Source organism: Manis javanica, chromosome 7, assembly GCF_040802235.1.
Source record: "Manis javanica isolate MJ-LG chromosome 7, MJ_LKY, whole genome shotgun sequence".
Taxonomy (NCBI): Eukaryota; Metazoa; Chordata; class Mammalia; order Pholidota; family Manidae; genus Manis; species Manis javanica.
The window spans coordinates 65012888-65033768 of record NC_133162.1 but is presented as its reverse complement, the minus strand read 5'-3'; the positions used below and the strand labels follow the sequence as shown (position 1 = coordinate 65033768).

The following is a 20881-nucleotide window of genomic DNA, read 5'->3' as shown; positions in this document are numbered from 1 at the left end:
CAAGAAGAGATCACTCATGTTTATGTCTAAGAGGTTTTTGCCTATGTTTTTTTCCAAGAGTTTAATGGTTTCATGCCTTACATTCAGGTCTTTGATCCATTTTGAGTTTACCTTTGTATATGGGGTTAGACAATGGTCCAGTTTCATTCTCCTACATGTAGCTGTCCAGTTTTGCCAGCACCATCTGTTGAAGAGACTGTCATTTTGCCATTGTATGTCCATGGCTCCTTTATCAAATATTAATTGACCATATATGTTTGGGTTAATTTCTGGGGTCTCTAATCTGTTCCACTGGTCTGTGGCTCTGTTCTTGTGCCAGTACCAAATTGTCTTGATTACTATGGCTTTGTAGTAGAGCTTGAAGTTGGGGAGTGAGATCCCCCTACTTTATTCTTCTTTTTCAGGATTGCTTTGGCTATTCGGGGTCTTTGGTGTTTCCATATGAATTTTTGAATTATTTGTTCCAATTCATTGAAGAATGTTGCTGGTAATTTGAGAGGGATTGCATCAAATCTGTATATTGCTTTGGGCAGGATGGCCATTTTGACGATATTAATTCTTCCTAGCCATGGGCATGGGATGAGTTTCCATTTATTAGTGTCCCCTTTAATTTCTCTTAAGAGTGACTTGTAGTTTTCAGAGTATAAGTCTTTCACTTCCTTGGTTAGGTTTATTCCTAGGTATTTTATTCTTTTTGATGCAATGGTGAATGGAATTGTTTTCCTGATTTCTCTTTCTATTGGTTCATTGTTAGTGTATAGGAAAGCTACAGATTTCTGTGTGCTAATTTTGTATCCTGCAACTTTGCTGTATTCTGATACCAGTTTTAGTAGTTTTGGAGTGGAGTCTTTAGGGTTTTTTATGTACAGTATCATATCATCTGCAAATAGTGACAGTTTAACTTCTTCTTTACCAATCTGGATTCCTTGTATTTCTTTGTTTTGTCTGATTGCCGTGGCTAGGACCTCCAGTACTATGTTAAATAACAGTGGGGAGAGTGGGCATCCCTGTCTGGTTCCCGATCTCAGTGGAAATGCTTTCAGCTTCTAGCTGTTCAGTATAATGCTGGCTGTGGGTTTATCATATATGGCCTTTATTATGTTGAGGTACTTGCCCTCTATTCCCATTTTGCTGAGAGTTTTTATCATGAATGGATGTTGAATTTTGTCAAATGCTTTTTCAGCATCTATGGAGATGATCATGTGGTTTTTGTCTTTCTTTTTGTTGATGTGGTGGATGATGTTGATGGATTTTCGAATGTTGTACCATCCTTGCATCCCTGGGATGAACCCCACTTGGTCATGGTGTATGATCCTTTTGATATACTGTTGAATTCTGTTTGCTAATATTTTATTGAGTATTTTTGCATCTACATTCATCAGGGATATTGGTCTGTAATTTTCTTTTTTGGTGGGGTCTTTTCCTGGTTTTGGTATTAGGGTGATGTTGGCTTCATAGAATGAGTTTGGGAGTATTCCCTCTTCTTCTATTTTGTGGAACACTTTAAGGAGAATGGGTATTATGTCTTCTCTGTGTGTCTGATAAAATTCCGAGGTAAATCCGTCCGGCCCCGGGGTTTTGTTCTTGGGTAGTTTTTTGATTACTGTTTCAGTTTCTTTGCTTGTAATTGGTTTGTTTAACTTTTGTGTTTCTTCCTTGGTCAGTCTTGGGAGGTTGTATTTTTCTAGGAAGTTGTCCATTTCTTCTAGGTTTTCCAGCTTGTTGGCATATAGGTTTTCATAGTAGTCTTTAATAATTCTTTGTATTTCTGTGGAGTCTGTCGTGATTTTTCCATTCTCATCTCTGATTATGTTGATTTGTGTTGACTCTCTTTTTCTCTTAATAAGTTGGGCTAGAGGCTTATCTATTTTGTTTATTTTCTCAAAGAACCAGCTCTTGGTTTCGTTGATTTTTGCTATTGTTTTATTCTTCTCAATTTTGTTTATTTCTTCTCTGATCTTTATTATGTCCCTCCTTCTACTGACTTTAGGCCTCATTTGTTCTTCTTTTTCCAGTTTTAATAATTGTGATGTTAGACTATTCATTTGGGATTGTTCTTCCTTCTTCAAGTGTGCCTGGATTGCTATATACTTTCCTCTTAAGACTGCTTTCGCTGCATCCCACAGAAGTTGGGGCTTAGTGTTGTTGTTGTCATTTGTTTCTATATATTCCTTGATCTCTATTTTGATTTGTTCATTGATCCATTGATTATTTAGTAGCATGTTGTTAAGCCTCCATGTGTTTGTGAGCCTTTTTGTTTTCTTTGTAGAATTTATTTCTACTTTCATACCTTTGTGGTCTGAAAAATTGGTTGGTAGAATTTCAATATTGTGGAATTTACTGAGGCTCTTTTTGTGAGCTAGTATGTGGTCTATTCTGGAGAATGTTCCATGTGCACTTGAGAAGAATGTATATCCTGTTGCTTTTGGATGTAGAGTTCTATAGATGTCTATTAGGTCCATCTGTTCTAGTGTGTTGTTCAGTGCCTGTGTGTCTTTACTTATTTTCTGCCCGGTGGATCTATCCTTTGGGGTGAGTGGTGTGTTGAAGTCTCCTACAATGAATGCATTGCAGTCTATTTCCCTCTTTAGTTCTGTTAGTATTTGCTTCACATATGCTGGTGCTCCTGTATTGGGTGCATACATATTTAGAATGGTTATATCCTCTTGTTGGACTGAGCCCTTTATCATTATGTAGTGGCCTTCTTTATCTCTTACTTTCTTTGTTTTGAAGTCTATTTTGTCTGATATTAGTACTGCAACCCCTGCTTTCTTCTCACTTTTGTTTGCCTGAAATATGTTTTTCCATCCCTTGACTTTTAGTCTATGCTTATCTTTGGGTTTAAGGTGAGTTTCTTGTAAGCAGCATATAGATGGGTCTTGCTTCTTTATCCATTCTATTACTCTATGTCTTTTGATTGATGCATTTAGTCCATTTACATTTAGGGTGACTATTGAGAGATATGTACTTATTGCCATTTCAGGCTTTAGATTCGTGGTTACCAAAGGTTCAAGGTTAGCTTCTTTAGTATCTTACTGCCTAACTTAGCTCGCTTATTGAGCTGTTATATACACTGTCTGGAGATTCTTTTCTTCTCTCCCTTCTTATTCCTCCTCCTCCATTCTTCATATGTTGTGTGTTTTGTTCTGTGCTCTTTTTAGGGGTGCTCCCATCTAGAGCAGTCCCTGTAGGATACCCTGTAGAGGTGGTTTGTGGGAAGCAAATTCCCTCAGCTTTTTCTTGTCTGGGAATTGTTTAATCCCACCATCATATTTAAATGATAGTCGTGCTGGATACAGTATCCTTGGTTCAAGGCCCTTCTGTTTCATTGCATTAAGTATATCATGCCATTCTCTTCTGGCCTGTAGGGTTTCTGTTGAGAAGTCTGATGTTAGCCTGATTGGTTTTCCTTTATAGGTGACCTTTTTCTCTCTAGCTGCCTTTAAAACTCTTTCTTGTCCTTGATCCTTGCCATTTTAATTACTATGTGTCTTGGTGTTGTCCTCCTTGGATCCTTTCTGTTGGGGGTTCTGTGTAATTCCATGGTCTGTTCGATTATTTCCTCCCCCAGTTTGGGGAAGTTTTCAGCAATTATTTCTTCAAAGACACTTTCTATCCCTTTTCCTCTTTCTTCCTCTTCTGGTATCCCTATAATACGAATGTTATTCCTTTTGTATTGGTCACATATTTCTCTTAGTGTTGTTTCATTCCTGGAGATCCTTTTATCTCTCTCTATGTCAGCTTCTATATGTTCCTGTTCTCTGGCTTCTATTCCTTCAATGGCCTCTTGCATCTTATCCATTCTGCTTATAAATCCTTCCAGGGATTGTTTCACTTCTGTGATCTCTTTCCTGACATCTGTGATCTCCTTCCGGACTTCATCCCACTGCTCTTGCATTTTTCTCTGCATCTCATCCCACTGCTCTTGCATTTTTCTCTGCATCTCATCCCATTGCTCTTGCATTTTTCTCTGCATCTCTGTCAGCATGTTCATGATTTTTATTTTGAATTCTTTTTCAGGAGGACTAGTTAGGTCTGTCTCCTTCTCAGGTGTTGTCTCTGTGATCTTTGTCTGCCTGTAGTTTTGCCTTTTCATGGTGATAGAGATAGTTTGCAGAGCTGGTACAAGTGACCGCTGGAAGAGCTTCCCTTCTTGTTGGTTTGTAGCCTTTTCCTGGGAGAATAGCGACCTCTAGTTGCTTGTGCTGGGCAGCTGTGTGCAGACAGGGCTTCTGCTTCCTGCCCAGTTGCTTTGGGGTTTATCTCCGCTGTTGCTGTGGGCTTGGCCTGACTGGGGCTGTTCCTCCAAAATGGTGGAGCCCCGTTGGAGGGGGAGCAGCCAGGAGGCTATTTATCTCCGCAAGGGGCCTCTGTGCTCCCTGCTGCCCAGGGGGTTAGAGTGCCCAGAGATCCCCAGATTCCCTGCCTCTGGTCTAAGTGACCTGTCCTGCCCCTTTAAGACTTCCAAAAAGCACTCTCCAAACCAAAACAACAACAGCAACAATGAGAGAGGGAACAGAAAGAAAGAAAAAAAAAAAAAAAAAGGAAAAAAGCAAGCGATTTTTTTTTTTTTTTTTTTTGTCCTCAGGTGCCGGTCCCAGGCACCCGTTCACTGGTCCTGCTGCCCTGTCTCCCTAGCACCAGGGTCCCTGTCCTTTCAAGGCTTCCAAAAAGCACCCACCCACCGGTCCCGCAGGGAAGGAACGCTCGATATTCTTTGTCCTCAGGCAATGGTCCCAGGCACCCGCTCACCAGTCCCGCTGCCCTGCCTCCCTAACACCGGGGTCCCTGTCCCTTCAAGGCTTCCAAAAAGCACTCGCCAAAAAGAGAGAAAAAAAGGGGAAAAATGCGCGATTTCTTCCGTCCTCAGGTGCCGGTCTCAGGCACCCACCCACCGGTCCCACAGGGAAAAATGCGGGATATTCTTTGTCCTCAGGTGTCGGTCCCAGGCACCCGCTCTCCAGTCCCGCCGCCCTGCCTCCCTAGCACCGGGGTCCCTGTCCCTTTTAGGCTTCCAAAAAGCACTTGCAGAAAAGAGAAAAAAAAAAGGGGAAAAACGCGCGATTTCCTCTGTCCTCAAGTGCCGGTCTCAGGCACCCGCCCACCGGTCCCGCAGGGAAAAACGTGGGATATTCTTTGTCCTCAGGCGCCGGTCCCAGGCACCCGCTCACCAGTCCTGCCACCCTGCCTCCCTAGCACTGGGGTCCCCGTCCCTTCAAGGCTTCCAAAAAGCGCTCGCCAAAAAGAGAAAAAAAAAAAAAAAAAAAAGGGAAAAACGCGCGACCTCCTCCGTCCTCAGGCACCGGTCTCAGGCACCCGCCCGCCGGTCCTGCAGGGAGAAACGCGGGATATTCTTTGTCCTCCGGCGCCGTTCCCAGGCACCTGCTCACCGGTCCCACCACCCTGCCTCCCCAGCAACGGAGGCCCGTCCCTCTAAGGCTTCCAAAAAGCGCTCGCCAAAAAAAAAAAAAAACCGCTCCGGTTTCTCTCCACCCGCTGGGAGCCGGGGGGAGGGGCGCTCGGGTCCCGCCGGGCCGGGGCTTGTATCTTACCCCCTTCGCAAGGCGCTGGGTTCTTGCAGGTGTGGATGTGGTCTGGATGTTGTCCTGTGTCCTGTGGTCTCTATTTTAGGAAGATTTTTCTTTGTTATATTTTCATAGCTCTATGTGTTTTTGGGAGGAGATTTCAACTGCTCTACTCATGCCGCCATCCTCGAGAGTCTATTTTTAATTGTCTAATACTTATAAATAGGCCTGAGAACGCTTAGATAAAAGCTTCCATGCTGAGATGCAGTTGTAGTGAATGTCAGCACTAGTGTGGACTGCATCAGGGACACAGGTTCAGGCTTAAAACTAGAGCCAAAATATGTTGAAATAATACTTAACATGCAGAACTTAGAACTGAGAATAGAATACAATGGTGTATGCTCCACTATTCTGAAAATACATAGCTTCCAGAAATTCTAAGAATGGCCAAGATACTCAAAGGATGGTTATAAATCACCCAGTGAAACAAAGCCCTTTGCAGACGTCAGAGAGATGAACATTGTCTACTGGGCCACTAATAGTCTTGTAGAGAGTATCAGATAGGGTTCTAATGTGAGCAGCCAAATCTAGCTGACCTAAACAACCAAGAGTTTATTTAAGGATATGGGAGCCCATGAGATCACAGGAAAGCTAAAAAACTGAACTTTGAATAGACATTCAGCTCCAGGTTTTTTAGCTGGAAGTGCTCAAGCATCTTGCTTTTATTCCTCCACTTGAATGAATGCACTCCAACTGTTGGTCTTTGTTGTCCCATTTAAGGTTCAAACTCATGGAAATGGGTGTGCAAAGCCAGACCGAAAATCACCCCTGGCAGTCTCAGAGCTTTGAAAGAATGACCCTCCAGGAATTCCTTTGGTTTAAATGGTTTGAGAGCAATTATCTGGATTAACTGACACGTCAAGACTAAATGCAAAGGAGAAGGTAGGTCAAGAGGGAATGGAGTATGGTAGGGTGTGTGGCTGGACAATCAAAATATGACCTATGACCAGTCACTTGAAGCTATAGGTAGGTGCCAAGTGAAAGGCAGCATAACCACTCAAGTTGATATGCTGGACATCTAAGCAATGTGCACCACACTTTGTGTGGACAGCCGTCAGCAACTGCTTGCGTGGTCTGCACCCATGAACTCAGTTTCTACTTGGCATGCCCAACTAGCTAGATGATCACATTTAAACTTGCAACTTACTTTGTTCCAGATGGCAGGTATGAGAAAACAGTGGAGACTGAAGTACAACATTGGTTTTTGTTTATTTCCAGGGAACATAAGCCCTTTCCTCTGATAGGTAGTTAGGGGGAAGGGCTAATCATTCCTGTTCTCCCCTAGACTCCACTTACAGTGAGGCTGGGCTGCACCTTCAAAAACAGTGAGCTGACTGGGCTTAGCTCAGCCCCTACCCTCCACGCAGCAGCCTTTTGATCTTGGTAGTATTTGAGCTGAGAAGAGGGGTTTGGATTGCAGATAAGATGTCTCATTCTCTGTATTCAGGTCTGACAAGGTTCTGGCATCCAGTCATGAGAATGCACAAGACCTTTAGCCCCTTTTTCTGACATTTTCTCTGAAAAATCCAGGAAAGGGGGATTGTCTAGGCTAGCAGTTTGGGAAGGTGATGTTTCTAGACTTCAGTCTAGTCTTTCCATATAAGGTAGGCCTGCTCTCCCAGGTACTACATCCAGACTCAGGACACTACCCCTACTATAAAATGTACCAAGGCTCTCTGCTCACCTCTGAAGGGCTTATTTCTCTCTCAAAGTTAGTTCATGAAGAATTGCTTGTATCCACTATTCTTTTCTAGTCCCAGAGAGTACTGTTTTTATTTTGTTTAGCTTTTTCTTGTACCAAGCCAAATATCCAAACTCTAGCTAACAACCCATTTAGTTTTAGTAATAAATAAAATTATAAGCAAAAAAATAAGGCAGTTCTTTGAAGTATTAGTGAATTGCACATACATCATTTTCATCTTTTGGTGAATATGTACCAATAACAGTTAACATTCACTCAAGAACTAAATGCGTGCTAGTTGGAAGAAAAAGAAGTGGTTTGCAATATCTGTGTAGTTAGTTCTTGATAATTTATGCATATTGGTAATAGGGAAATGATTAAATAATGGAAACCTGTATCATTCACAATTGCATAGGCAAAATTTTTAGGCATATGAGTAGTTGATTGATCTGGTGCCCCTCTAATTTCCTGATTAGGTACCAGTCAGGAAAGTATGTGGTGGTCCTAAAAGTTGAGTAACAGAAAGGAGAAAGATAAGGAAAAAGAAAAATGAACTTGGTGTTCTCAAGTACCCAAGATTTATTTATTCTTGTAAGAAAGATGGTTTGGGAAGGGAGGGGGAAGATGCGCCTCACAGAGGATCTTGTCATCTGAGTTCCTAGGCTGAACACAGGCTCAGAACGGAATGGAAATGGAATGGACAGTAATGGAAATTGATGGAAAGGAATGCAATGGAATAGAAATGGAATGGAGTGGAATGGAATGGAAATGGATGGAAATGAATGGCAGTGGAATGGAATGGAATTTAAATGGAATGGAAAAGTGTGGAAATGGAATGGAAAGAAATGGAATTGGATGGAAATAGAATGAAAATGGAATGGAAAGGAATGGAAATGGATTTGAATGGAATCTAATGGAAATGGAAATAATAATGAAATGGAATGGAATTGGGATGGAATGAGAATGGAATTGAACGGAGTAGAGTGGGTGGGAGGGTTAGGGGAAGGCTCATCCACCTACTGACCAGTCCAGCACTCCCGATCTGCTATCTCAGATTCCACATGACTAGGTAGGGAAGCCACTGACATCGCAAAATGGACTGCTTCCACCCAAGGGAAAAAAAAAAAAAAAAGAAAGATGGTTTGGAAAGAAATCATGTGACCTGGTAGGTATTGATGTATTCAAGTCTGCCATTATCTGACTGAGTAGTTCACATATGCCTTTCCAGGATTTTTCATAGTGCCCTATACAGTTTAGCACACTCCCTCTACCCACTTTTTATATCTTCATGTGTTCATACATTTCTTGCCCTACTTTGTCCTACTGATTGTCACTAGGAGCCACCAAGTAAGGATCTGAGGAAACAGGGAGGGGCAACAAGTGGCAGCTTTGAGTTGCTTATTAAATGAGTTTTCGTTGGAATGAGTTGCAGTAGCAAAAGTTACATGAAGCCTTCAAGATGGAAGGGAGGCAGGGATTCAAGGAGGAAAAAACACCCCAAACAGCAGACCTGCCTGAAGACCACTGAGAGTGTGGTAGAAACAGGTATCTTTTCTGCACACAAAAGCAGCAACTGCTGAGGTTAGTGGAGGCATGGGAATTGCTGCCAAAAAAACACACCTGCTTCCAGCCCTGCTGGTGAAATTACTTGGGGGGCACTTTGAGAAAAAGGAAGCAAGTTAGGGGGGAAAAAGGGGAGCTCTTCATGCGATGAAATCCTGGGTTGAACCCTGAGCAACCCACTCACCTCTGAAAACATCACAGTGTTTGATGAGACCATGTATCATTCACATCTGCAACACAGCTTAAAAAATGATAGGGCAAAGAGCAAGCAACCTCTTAATTGTGATCTGAGACATGCTGCTGTTTATCAGATACTCACAAAGCTCTTAACAGTCATGCGGTCAATCCACACCCAGTATTACAGGCAGGAAAACTCAGCACTCATTTTGAAAAATTTATTAAAATAAGAACAAGTAGCCATTGTATACAGAAATAGCCATTTGTACTAAGTGGTACTAGAGCAGAAGAGCGGTATTAAATATATTTTAAAAATCACAAAATAACATTGGTTAAGGCACAACATCCCATCTCATGGTTTCAATAAATAGGCTGTTTTTTAAAAAGGCAGCAGTGAGTACCTCTGATTAAATGAACATAGGCACTATACTATTAAAAACTATTATACTTTGCTGTAGCCATTGTTTTTATTTATTCTCAAAAGGACTTTCATTAACTAAGATTAACAGTAAAAAAAAAAAAAAGTCACAGTTTTCTGATTCCAGTTTGTCTCTTCCACAGAGACCTAGGTACAAAAGGTACTGTTTCTTCATATATTCCTTAGCAATGGGAATTATTACATAAAGTACACAGAAGAGTGACCCCCAGGAAGTAATGTCATCAGAGGTTGGCTAGCAACAGCATGGGTCTTTGGAAAAGTATTTTTTTTCAGCTGCAATGAAATCAGCTGGGTTTAGAAAACTCTGGACCTTTCAGTATCTAAAGCTATTTTGTAAGCATCCTGTGTTCAAGCAGCTGAGGGGAGTCAGACCCAGCTGCTCTGTTGTCCAGTGCAGGCAGAGCACTGGACTAGAAGTCAACTGGCCTGGATGCTTGTTCAGGGCCACGAGAACTTGCCAATAATTCCAACTCTGTTTTTGTTAGAGTGCTCAGCAGCTCAGGAAGCACACTATCTTAGTTTGTCACCTCTGAGGTGAATGGGTTGGATTGGATGTTTTCTGGGCTCATTTTCAGTTCCAACAGCTCACTGGTCTCATGGTGGGAGCTGTTTTTGCACACGCTGATGCTGCGGGTAAGAGGTGCAATTCCTCCTCCACAGGACACAAAGACCACAGCAAAGAGGAGGAAAGTCAGCTCTCTACAACACTGCCAGATTGTTTGAGTCCTGGGGGCAAATCTTTTCAAAGCACTCTGCTTTTTCATCGACAGTCAACATTTAACTGGAGTTATATTATTAACAGAAAGGCATGTTCTTCTCTTAGACAATATAACTCTCATGGCAGAACTAGGTTGCACAGATCTGAGGTTAAATTCATGTTTTCACACGTGTGGTTTCTCACATCAGGTCAGACTCAGCACACAGAAGAGACTGGGCAGTAAGGCTGTGTACAGACATGAGGCAAAATATCGCCAGGAGTCATGTTGTGAGCCACACCTCCTTTCGGCTGAGAAGGCTTTTTTGGTCAGTGGTGTAGAAGAGGCTGCTCATCTGATTTACTGTACTATTGGTATACGACATTGAGTGAGCACTGGCTGGCAAGACTTAAGCTAGAAAATATACTCTACTTCTTGGCAAGCATACTAGACACATGGTCAAAGCCTTAAGAAATCTGGGACCTACCTGCTCAGATGCAATAGAGAATATAACTAATTTCATTCTGAAATGATAATATTGCTTCCACCTGCTAAGATTTGGTCTTCATTTTGAAAAAAAAAACATATATATATATATAGCTCAGTTTAACTACATATAGATATAGATAGAGATGTTGACTTTAAATTATAGACACAATTTTACTTCATTCTAAAACCCAAATATCGGTCATTGAGAAGCAATTGGATACAAAACATCTAATCACAAAAATAGAAAAGGGAATCAAAGAGCACTTCAGAAAGAAACTTTAGAGCTGGAGGTCATTTAGTTGTTCTTCTCCAGGGACCTGTAATAATCTGTCAGGACTTTCCATGCTTTGGGGGCCATGAAGCCATCTGGGGGATTTTCTCCTTCCCGGGCCAGCTTCCTCATACGAGTTCCTGAGATGAAGTCAAACTCGTTGTGCCTGTCACAGGGTAGCAACAGAGAGCTCAGCATAGGTAAATAACATCTACCTCAATGATTCCTGAAGTAGGTTATGGATTCTTAGACCACATTTTTTCTGTCTGTAAAATGCTTCATCTTCTAAAATGAGCAATTTGCTAATCTTCAGTTCAGTAAAGTAATTTGCAGAAAAAAAGGGAAGTAATGGCAGCCATCCATTCAGTATTTACTGTGTACCTACTCTGTTTATGGAAAGTGTCTTCAGTTGCTCTGCCTAACCCTGTGGGCTCTGAGCGCGCTGAGTAGGCCATAAATACTCATTGAAATCTTTTTCTACATTGATTTCCTTTTACTTCATGTGCCAGGCACTCTATGCATGCTCAAGGAATCTATGTTGAAATATTTATGGACCATCTACTACATGTGACGGTATGTGCTACAACTTTAGGGGACATAAAATGTGAAAGACCAGGTCTTGGCCTTCAAGGGACTCTTATTCCAATTAGAAGCACACTGCGATGCCCTGGTGAGTTCCCCAAAGGATCAAATGTTGCCTCGCCACTCCAACTGCACAAATGTAAAGAACCGCCCTCTGACTCCTTACCTGGCTGGCTCGTAGAAGTCCATGGCTTTTTTGGCTTTGTTGTACGCAGCCACTCGGAATGGAATGATTTCCACAGAGGTGAGGCCAGGGGCCATGCTCAGGACCTTGCCCCCATGGGTGGGCTCATACAGGTCTTTCTTGGTCTCAGGGTGGGGCATTCCTGCAGGGTCCCGGCCCACAATGTAGAAATTGGTCCCCGCAATCATCCGAGACCTGCAGTGCCACTGGACCTAGGAAACATATAAGGGACATCCTGGTCATTACTGGCCAACTCTGGGGGCTTCTGTTTAGAGATGCCTTCATTCTGTTGAAAGTCAATATTGTGGGTCAAGGAATAATCTCAAGATAGTCTGGGAGGTGTCTAAGAGTCTGTGCTCTTCCTGCTTGGTTACACTGGGTAGATAGGAATTGTGAAGATAAGAATCCACTCGGCCCCACTGCTAGGCCCTCACCCCACCCCGCCTCTTAGAATCTGAGGTTATATTTCCTTATCTCCTCTCCCAATAGGATAGCAGACCAGAAACACCAATCTTACTGTTCTACAGAACTATGTTGGAATTTTTTTCCAATCACTCCCTATTCAGAATAAATCAGTTTAAAGAAAATTATAAACTCAACATCTCTTATTATCTACCTGTAATGAGTCAATTATATGATGACATTGATTCCAGCTCAACACAACATTGGGATTTCACAATGAATTGCCCCCTTTAAAGCTCAGATAGAAATACAGAGGATAAGAGTAGAGAGCTAGAGGCCTGGAACTTTGGTCTGGCTGAAGGGAATTTATTAGACTCAGTTTGGGGCATTCCAAAGAGTTGAGACCCTTTCAATTCATCATACTTCCCACCAGCTTGTTCAAATCCATAACACTGATGCACAGTGGAACTAAGGAAGTCTCTGTTTGATAGACTCACTGTGTTATGATTAAAGGGGAACATTTAAGCTTTTAAGGACATAATCTCCTGTCTAATGTAGCTCACAGGGCATGATGAATCAGAGTAACTGGAACTTTTCTTAGAAATCAAATATTAGTTAGATACAACTTGCCCTGTAACACAGCTAAGCTGCATATTCCTTCTCATTCACACACCAACCTCCATATTCCCACAGGCAATGCACAACAGGTTTGATTTCATGTTTCTAGCATTTTTACAAATACTAAATGAAACCGTAAGTTGGATAGAGACCAGAAGAGTCTAGAAAATCTGCTCATGAGAAGGATCTGAGAGACTCATTTGCTCTTCTCAGTAAATTCTGAGCCTGCCCTTCTGAGTCCTGTAGCCCACCTCAGAGAACTCACCTCTGTGGGGCCAGCATATAACATGGGAGATGGAAAGATGGCAATGATGGTTGACTTGGCATCCAGGACCCCTTCCTCCAGCACAGCTGCATGCTGCTTCATCCGCCAGTCCAGGGGCACATCGTCATCCTTGGTCCAGCCACCCAGAGGGTGGAGCAGGAGAACTGGGTGCTTGTAGCCCCTCTCCAGGAGCCGGCGGTGGGTGTCCTGCATCAACAAGGCATGGCCATTGTGGACAGGATTGCGCAACTGGAATGCAAACACTGCATCTGGGAAGGGAAAGCATAAAAGCCAAGGTCAAAGAAGTGCAGTGTACTGGTCTGCAAGAACCGAAAGGGAAGATGCAGCTATGTTTATCGTCTCCTGCATTCATGATATCTACTTATGATACTCAGTTGGAGAATCCACCTCAGTCGTTCGGGGTGTTACTCTAAAGGTATCTGCCAGTACCAGACTGCACAGACTGGAAGAGAACACAGAGGCAGGAAGCCCTATGGGGAGAGCCTGACTCAGAAATGAGAACATTTGTTGCCAGGACCTTCCCTTCAAACCAAGAATCAGGCAGGGGCCGGCATGAATCGGTCTCATACCCTGTTCCAGGCTCCCTCTCCCAGGCAGGTGAATAATGAGGAACATTTTCTGGGACCTTTGCAAGGTTTTAACAATCTTAAGATGTAAAAAATATTTCACTGTCACTTTAAAGAAATCCTGAAAAGTGCTCTAGTTAGTGACTAAGTGGACTTACAGACTACTGAGAAGCTTAATTTTTCCCTCTGGTTATGAAATAAATTAATATATATCCATTATAGAAAAAACTTGGGAAATATAGAAAAGCCCAAAATAGAATATAAAAATCACCTATGATCCTATCATTACTCTTTCTCCCTCTTTTTTCAAAATATGTAAAGTGACGATCTTCCCCTCTCCTCCCTAACTCCACCCCCAAGAGGCAGTTGCTATCATCAGCAGCTGGGCGCCCATTGCCAGAGACTTCCACTTCTATGCACAGAAGTAGGGTGAGGTATTTTAAGCAATTTTTTTTTCAAATTTATGTTATACATGTTCTGCAATTTGCATTTTCACATAATAGATAAACTTTGGGTATCTTTCTCTGTCAGTGCATATTTTTAACTGCTGCATAGTAGTCCAATCCATGGACAGATGTACTTTCAACTTTATAAACTGTTTCTAGTCTGTATCAATAGTCATGTCGATAGACGTTTCCAACTTTTTAAAACTATAAACATGCTGATTCCTGATATCCTTAATTCTGTAATCAAAGGGTGGAGAAGAGTATTAACAAATGTAGTAGAGCCAGGTTACATACCAGCATTCATTTCTTTACATTTCTGTTTGAGTTCTAGAGGTGTCAGGCGGTACTGGTCCAACCCATCATTCCATCTTATTCTCTCCAGCACCTGAAGGTCTCCACCAACCAGCCAATCTCCACTTTCCATTACCATCTAGAAAGATCATATTAAAGTTAATAGTGATTAAAATTGATTTCTATTTTATCTGAAAAAAACTTTCTCCTCTCGGATCAATCTTGGATTACTATTGAGCTACCTTCAGTTCATCAGCATTGTTAGCATAGTATCGGTCAGATTTTTGGTCTCTAACCCCTTCACTCTCTTAAGAATATTGAGGACCCCCACCGAGCTTTTGTTTATGTAAGTTACATCTATCATTTTCCATAATGAAAATTAAACTGAGAATTTAAAAATATTTAATTTGCTTAAACTTTAAAAATATTTATTGATTTGCTTAAAACTAACAATAACAAACCTATCACATGTTAACACAAATAACATTCTATTTTTTAGTGAAAAATATACATTTTGCATAAGAAGAGAAAAAGCATTGTTTCACATGCCTGCAAATCTCTTTAATGTCTGACTTAACAAAAGACAGCTGGTTTCTCTTATCTGCTTCTGCATTTATTCTGTGGTAATATGTTGTTTTGTTGGAAATATATAAAGAAAATCCAACTACCGGTGGGTAGTTGTAAAGGGAAGAATATTTGAATTGCCTTTTTATATAATTGTGAATATTCTCAACACCAAAACTCAACAAGTGCTAATTTCTTTTTTTTTATGGAAGTATTGTTGATATACAATCTTATATAACAAAGGCTAGTTTTTTAAAGGTAGATTGCACTGTGGATATGGAACTATATCAATGTACTTTTCATACTTTCTTACATTAAAATCTACTGTACTTTGAATTATTCTTCTACCCATGAATGATTTGTAACATTATGTATTACTGAATTAGAAAATATTGATTCACTGAGTTTATAAGTCTCCCAAACATTGAAATATTTCATTTTCAGATATTAAAAAACCCACATTTGTTAATATCACTACTAGTCTCATCAGAAAAATTTTTAAGTATTGGGAAGCTGCCAAACTCACAGTGACAAATAAGAGCTTTCCAAAACTTTTTGCATGAAAGCTCATTTTGTCATTGACAACCAATACTCTCAGTTGTTTTCCTTCAAGTGACAGGTTCACTTTGGGTTTTTTTGAAAAATATTTCCCAAATACCCAAGTCTGAATAACCGTAGTCTGTCAGTCATTCTTTCAAGTAAAAATAGTGTTCCATGAAAAAAAAAGTGGCTAGTTTTGTCTGTAGCTCAATCACACAAGTTTGCCTTGAGATAACCATCATACATTGGCGTATGTAGCAGGAAGTGCTTTAAGGGTCCTTCCCACTTTGTAACACGAGTTGTTAAAAAACATGATCTCAAGAGTCGAGAACATTTTAAGTTAAGCTGGCACTGTTTTTACTGCAAGTGCACGGTGGTGAGGGGTGCATTATGAGTACAGCCAGTTGTCACTGTCTTGAGTCTAAGGCACCAGTTTTACCACCCAAGGCTTTTGCATCAGCAATGCAAATGTCAGCACAATGAAAAAGAAAAGTAACATCTTACTATTATGAATATAGTTTGGGGCTTGGGGACGAACCACTGCTTGCACCTTCCTGATACAGCTTGATGTGTCCTAGACTATTTTCAGTAAGGGCCCAAAATAGAGGCCCTGGGAAAAAATACCAGCAAGTTGTTTTCTCCTAGTTAATAATTGCTAAGTACAGTTTCTGTGGAAACTCTCCAAAGAAGCATCCTTCTTAGTTACCTCTAATTTAAAAACAAAAAGCAAAATCGGCAGCAAAATGTAGCCAAACCCGCATCCAAGGCTAAGCACAGACAGATTAGCTAAAACCCCATTTTTCTCAAATAACCTTTGAAAAGGGTACCAAGACCACTTGATGGGGAAAGGAAAGTCTCTTTGACAGTGTTGAGAAAACTGGATATCCATGTACAAAGGAATCAAGTTAGAGCCTTACTTTATACCATATACAAAATTAAGTCAAAATGGATTAAAGATCTAAATGTAAGACCTAAAACTATAAAACTCCTAGAAGGAAACAGAAGAAAAGCTTTATGACATTGGACTCAGTAATGATTTCTTTTCTTGGATATGACACTAGAGCATGGACTATAAAAATAGACCAATGGGACTGCTTCAAACTTGAAACATTCTATGCATCAAAAAAACATGACAGAGTGATTTTAAATATGGAATGTGGTTTCCATTTGTATGCTTACCCTGGGCCTCACTAACGTCAGGGGTGAGCCTGGTGTGAATAACGGTCAAATAAAGAAAAAGAAAAACAGGACAGTGTTATATGGAAGGAGAGGTTAGCAGTCCCCATGACGAGGACGGAAGAAGCCTGGGGCCTGATAGCGCATGTATGGGTAAAGCACTGCCACCTGCTTGGTGGCATCAGGCCAGGATTTTCACATTACACAACTTAAACTTATTCAATGTTTTTTAAACCGATTATATCTCAGTAAAGTTGGTGGGGGTGAGAAAAACATGACAACTTTTGCTTTTTCTAAATTTAAATGTGTCCTGTATCATGTTGCAATTGTAACTTACAGCAGGTGTCTCTCCTCAGCCATTAAGACAAACATTTCAGAAAGTCTTAATCCTCAATCAAATAACGGTTTCACAGCCCTTCCCCTGATCAGATTCTGTAACTGCTTTTTGCACTGTCCCTGGACAGTGTGGCCACCTGGAATGTCAGCAGAGGAGAGGGAGGCAAGGAAGGGGAGAGAAAGCTGATTGATTTAAAGCACTTACCTAGAAGATGCCAAGGTGCTGACAGCATACCCATGGTTCACATTCTCTGTCATGCCCAGATACAGGGGTTAACAATACTTCCATTTCATAGGGGCTCAGGGAATGGGGGACTGGGATAGGGGGCAATTTTTCTCTCCTGGTGATATTTGACAACATCAGAAGACAATTTGGCCTGTCATCCCTGGGGTAGGGAAAGGTGTGCTCTTGGCATCTAGTGTGAAGAGGCCAGCGGCGCCACTAAGCATCGTACATTGCATAAGGCAGCTGCACAGCAAAGGATCCTTCCATTCAAATGCCAGCAATGCTGTAGTTGAGAAGCCCTGGCTACAGAGACAGTGGTTTTTAAGGGATTTGGTTGTTCTCATGGCCCCCTTTCTAAACTCAGTGCTCAGGAAAATCACTTAACAAGAATACTGTCAAATACCCATACTTACATTTACTTTCTTCTGATTGCTTAGACTATAGATGAAATTGTCAAAGAATCTAGACCCCCCTGGGGGGTGCAGTAACTCAGACTGGACGCTAGAGGTCTACCCTAGATTGTCTACTGGTGAAGGCAACATTGACTTCGATTTTGCTCACTAACGAAGCCTAAAAATGTGTCTGTTTGAAGAGCAAGGCTGCAACTATGCTTCTAGCTTTTCTGGGATGGGGAGGGACAAAGGGCATCTCTCTCCCAAGATGGACCACCTGTACCCAGAACTGTGGATCAGCTGTCAGGAAGGGAGGTCCTGTGGCTTTGCCTGATTTCCCAGGGCTCTGTGGTTTAGAAATCCCCACCTCTTCCCAGGCCTCCTACCACGGGCAGGCAAAGGATCACAGCTAAAGAGCCTGCAGAACTGGACGTGCAGAGGAGTGAGGAATAGGCTGTGAGGAAGCCCCCCAAGTAGTGAAAGGGGAACTGGGCTGGAATCACAGACCAAAGGAGCAGAGGATGAGCTCAAACCCTAGGAGGGGGGGACGAAGCCAGCCACGGGGACAGGTTCCATGGGGGCGAGGAGAGGGAGACTCAGCAGAAACCCCCTGGGGATGGCGAGGGAATGGCCAGTTGGAAGGAGAGGAGCAGCTGATGGGGGGCAGGCTCAGAGGGCAGGATGACAAGGGGAGAGGAGAGAAGCCAGGGGACGGTCAGCAGGGGCGAGTTCAGGAAAATAAGGTCATGATGATAGCAGTCAGAGAACAGAATCAAGAAAAATTAACATGTGATATAAGCAGAGAGTATGTATTCCTTTCTGTGCTATCCATCAGTCATGGAATTCTGGGTCTGTAAGGAACTGGGAGATCATGTGGACTCACTGCCCTCATTTTCAGATGGGGAGGCAGTTATACAGAGAAGCGGCCATAGTCAAGTGCACACCGCTGCCTTACAGAAGCCAAGACACATCTAGGACTCTAGGGCCTTCTTCTCACTGCCCTCCTCAGTGGTCTCCAGGCAGATATTTCAGTATCGTCCTCAGTGGCACCTTCCATTCATGCTCCATGCAGTCAGCACTTATTATATGCCCATCCCGGGGTAGCTGCTGAGGATTTAATGGTGAACAAGACAGATTGAGGTGCGGTCCTTGATGTCACAGGCTGGCAGTCTGAGTGAGCTGACAGAAGAGTAAATGGGTAACAGTACTGGGGAACAGGGCTGGACAGGACGAGGGCAAACTGCTCTGTGAGAACAAAGATGGGCCACCCAGTCAGGTGGATAGGTCATGAAAGTGAGGCCATCTTCTCAAAGGAGGAAAGGAGTAATAAGGTGAGGAGGCAGGGATGGAGGGAACAGCATCCTAAGTTGAGGGACCAGCCCATGCATACATAAGAGAGATGAGGACAGAAGGCCCTGCAGAGAATGACGGGAGAGGAGAACATGTTGGGCAGTGGGGAGGGTGAGGTGGAAAGATGAAGTCTTACTGTTAACAGGACTTCCCAAACAAAGTGTGAACAGTTCACTTTAGCTGAAGAATGGAGACAGGACCAGAGGGGTATAAGAATGAAATGTCCTGGCCCAGGTTGGAACAGCAGTGAACAAATTCAAGCAATACCTAGGATGTAGAATCATCAGGACTTGGTGATTAAATGAACAAAGGAGAAGAAAAGAAGCAAGAATGACATCCAGTTTTGGCCATGGGCCACCGCTTGGATGGTGGAGTTGTCTGCTAAGCTTGGCTAGGAGTCCCAGAAGGGAAAATAGGTCTGGGGAGATGTCATGCATGTTGAAAGTGAGGTGCTTGTAGGAGATACCCTGGCAGTGCCATACAGGAAACGGCTCCAAATTATTACCTAATGCTGCGGTTCTCAGCCTTCACATTACATTAGAATCCCAGGGAGCTTGAAAATTCCCAGTGTCCAGAACTGACCCCAACCCAATTAAATCAGAATCTGTGAGCATGAGACCCAATTGTGGGTAGTTTTTAAAGGTCTCCAGGTTCCTCTGTTTATCTAATTGATCATATATTCTCCATTGCAGTGCTAAAGGATATACACCATCTCATTCCTGTCCTTCACTGGGAAGTCATAGTCTTTTCTCTTGGTTTTGACATCTGTGTCCTGGCTGGGTGCTTCACAGGAGCATGGTGAGAAATAATTACTGGTTGGAAAAGTTTTGAGGGCCATGGAAGAAAGGCAACAGGGCTCCTCTGAGCATTATTTTTACAAGTTTCACCTGCACCTCCTCATGATTCCATCTGCAACCACATCACATGTTTCCTTATTAGTGGCTGGAAAGAGAGGGGTGGAATGACCTGAATGGAAGGTCAGGGTGACTTCAGGGAGGAACTGGAGAGGCAGACCATTTCTCTGGTGACTCTGGCCATTTTCCATGCATATATCACTCCCAGCGCCACAAGGAAATACCAGAGGCCCAGGATTACTTTTTGAAGGAATTACTTTTAAAAGGTTTGGGTTTAAAAAAAAAAAATGAAAAACAAAACCATGCTTGAGGTATGATTGTGAATTTCAAAAATTAAAAAAAAAGTGCAGTGAAGAGTTCCTTGCCCTGTGAAACCCACATATTGCGTCTGGCGAACACACCTTCAACTCTCCAAGTGTCGTGTTTAAAGGGTAACTGGCTTTGGCTGGTCATTCATGGCCTATTTCTCACTACGAGCCCCCTGAGAATGTTTACAGAGTCTGTCTCATGACCTAATGGAACAGAGTCACTGACTATACTGTCAAGGCCACTGGTTCCACCACCAGTCTCCCTGGCTTCTAAGAAATTCTGAGCCCCAATTGCCAATACATGGTAGAAAAGAAGGTGAAAAGAAGTAATTGTTCAAGAGCATCCTTAGAATGTTTTTCTTTCAGTGCCAATCATTGTCTGTCGATGCTAGGACAAAGAGGGGAAATAGCTCAGCTGGCATGATGAAAGGTCACATTCTTTACGTCACTAGGTGAAAATAAGATCCCAAACCTGTATGATTATGACTGGGAATTGAACGAAACAGGCCCAGAACACAACTCCTCAAGTAGCTCTCAGTCAGCAATTACAAGGCCTGTCTGCCAGCCTTTGGACAGGAAAGGTTCAGATGACTTTGAGCTGGATGTGTGTTCAGATTAAAGATGCTTATCTACAGCTGGATAGCTACGTCCAATCAATGCAGAGATGCTCCACTTGCCAGTGACCTCTTGTGTTCAGAGGCAGCCAGCAAGGGCCTTGATAAAAGACCTCCCTACCTTGCAACATTCACGACTATGATGAGCAAACAAAACAACAAAACAGAAGTTTGCCTGACAGGTTCCAACAGATTTATTCAAATGTGTTATTTGTAGGGTCATGGAACTTGGAGAGATCTCAGGAT

At 42.3% G+C, this 20881-nt stretch overlaps 1 protein-coding gene and 1 non-coding gene across 7 annotated transcripts in view; one reads left to right on the top strand and one right to left on the bottom strand.

Moving 5' to 3' along the window:
- Positions 1 to 9210: 9210 nt before the first annotated feature.
- The window catches only part of PAPSS2 (3'-phosphoadenosine 5'-phosphosulfate synthase 2), a 68437-nt gene continuing 56766 nt past the window's right edge, over positions 9211 to 20881 (bottom strand). For all 6 annotated transcript variants that reach the window (XM_073241074.1, XM_073241072.1, XM_073241073.1 and 3 more), the window contains 4 exons: positions 14279 to 14414; positions 12952 to 13220; positions 11649 to 11878; positions 9211 to 11066 (listed from right to left, as the gene is read on the bottom strand). In XM_073241074.1, coding sequence (XP_073097175.1) covers positions 10925 to 11066; positions 11649 to 11878; positions 12952 to 13220; positions 14279 to 14414 — 777 coding nt within the window. In that variant the 3' untranslated portion in view covers positions 9211 to 10924. The remainder of the gene's footprint in view (positions 11067 to 11648; positions 11879 to 12951; positions 13221 to 14278; positions 14415 to 20881) is intronic.
- LOC118969252 (U6atac minor spliceosomal RNA) lies at positions 16632 to 16753 on the top strand. Its single transcript, XR_005057197.2, has one exon. It is a non-coding gene; the product is annotated as a U6atac minor spliceosomal RNA (small nuclear RNA).